The 1746-nt window shown below is 46.2% G+C and overlaps 1 protein-coding gene across 3 annotated transcripts in view; it reads left to right on the top strand.

Annotated features, from left to right (window-relative positions):
* Window positions 1-705: 705 nt before the first annotated feature.
* The window catches only part of LOC107095257 (gonadotropin-releasing hormone II receptor-like), a 16018-nt gene continuing 14977 nt past the window's right edge, over window positions 706-1746 (top strand). For all 3 annotated transcript variants that reach the window (XM_015391276.1, XM_015391275.1, XM_015391274.1), the window contains exon 1: window positions 706-1104. In XM_015391276.1, coding sequence (XP_015246762.1) covers window positions 968-1104 — 137 coding nt within the window. In that variant the 5' untranslated portion in view covers window positions 706-967. The remainder of the gene's footprint in view (window positions 1105-1746) is intronic.

Raw genomic sequence — 1746 nt, 5'->3', positions numbered from 1 at the left:
GAGGTTCTGATCCAGTCCTCTATGAGGTTCTGATCCAGACCTCTGAGGTTCTGATCCAGTCCTCTGAGGTTCTGATCCAGTCCTCTATGAGGTTCTGATCCAGACGTCTGAGGTTCTGATCCAGTCCTCTATGAGGTTCTGATCCAGTCCTCTGTGGTTCTGATCCAGTCCTCTATGAGGTTCTGATCCAGACCTATGAGGTTCTGATCCAGTCCTCTATGAGGTTCTGATCCAGACCTATGAGGTTCTGATCCAGTCCTCTGAGGTTCTGATCCAGTCCTCTGCGGTTCTGATCCAGACCTCTGAGGTTCTGATCCAGTCTTCTATGAGGCTCTGATCCAGACCTCTGAGGTTCTGATCCAGTCCTCTGAGGTTCTGATCCAGTCCTCTGCGGTTCTGATCCAGATCTCTGTGGTTCTGATCCAGATCTCTGTGGTTCTGATCCAGATCTCAGCAGCACTGTGTTCTGGGCTGTTTTCAGCCTGAGGCTCAGATCCTGATCCAGGCTGACAGTCTGGATTCTCCTTCCTGCTTCCTGTTTGGGACCCAGATGGTTTCTGATGTTTAATTAATTCACAGCCGCCGGTGCTGAAGGTGCTGATGCAGCTGCTGCTGCGCTGCTGCACGTCATACTGCAGGAAGGAGGAGGAGGACGGATTTAGACTTCATCAATAACTCCTGACTGCTTCCTCCCTGCCTGCTGATGTCAGACTAAACCAGTTCATGAAGTTTTAAAATTTGTTTTAATGTCAGATTTGGACCAAGCAGAAAAACAGCAGATCAGATCTGAATCTGCTGCGAAACAAACAGGAGGAGAAATCCAGCATTTCTGAACCTGGAGAAGAGAAACACACACACACACACACACACACCAGGCAGGCGGTGAGGCTCCGCCCCCTTGCTGCAGTCTCCAGGTCTCTCTCCAGTTTTCCTCCTCAGTGTTTCAGATGGGCTGCCGCTGCTGTTGATGGTTATCCAGACCGGTTCTGGTCCCAGGTGGGGTTCTCTGCGTGTTGAAGTTCTGAGAGAACATGAGGAGGAGAGGAGGAGAACACAGGAGCGTGGCCTGAGGAGGAGGAGGACCGGTTCAGAGCTGCTGAGAAGGTAAAAACACCAACTCTTCACAATAAAAGCTCAGTATCTTCATCAGATCCACACTGATGGAATTCTGCAGGCGGAGAATCGGTGGTTCTGCTGACCGGCCGCACAGAATCAGTCGCTCTAGATTCTGTGTTTCCTCTCTGATGTTTCAGCACTTTATTAATTGGATCTGAGCATCAGCAGAACTTGGAACAAACTGATGGTGATTGATCCCTTAGAACCCGATGCATGGGCAGTTCTAGACAGGGGCCAACGGGGACCAGTGCCCCTGTAGATCATATCCTGGCCCCTGTACTGAAGACATAATATTCAAATAATTCTAATGATGATATTCTCTGGAACAGACATGGTTACTTATAGCTCCTTTGGATCTAGTTCCTTTTTTTTTCTTCACAAATTCTGTTTTACTAATTATTGAAAAACAATAAGGTTTAGCTTCAGTGGTAGTGAGATACGATCCCAGTTTCCGTCCGCTAAATGTTTTGTTTTTCAAAACAAAAAAAAAGCTGAATTGAAGTGAAGCTGAATGTATCCATTTTTCTTACTTTCAAAATCAGATTTCATAGAAAACTGTAATTTTAACTTAGATTAAGTGAAAAATATGTAAACTTCCTAACTTATGAATGTTTATTGACCTGAATAAGA

This window comes from Cyprinodon variegatus, unplaced genomic scaffold (genome assembly GCF_000732505.1).
Source record: "Cyprinodon variegatus isolate N-32 unplaced genomic scaffold, C_variegatus-1.0 Scaffold534, whole genome shotgun sequence".
Classification (NCBI taxonomy): domain Eukaryota; kingdom Metazoa; phylum Chordata; class Actinopteri; order Cyprinodontiformes; family Cyprinodontidae; genus Cyprinodon; species Cyprinodon variegatus.
The sequence above is the reverse complement of the archived record's forward strand: the minus strand, read 5'-3'. Positions and strand labels throughout refer to the sequence as shown.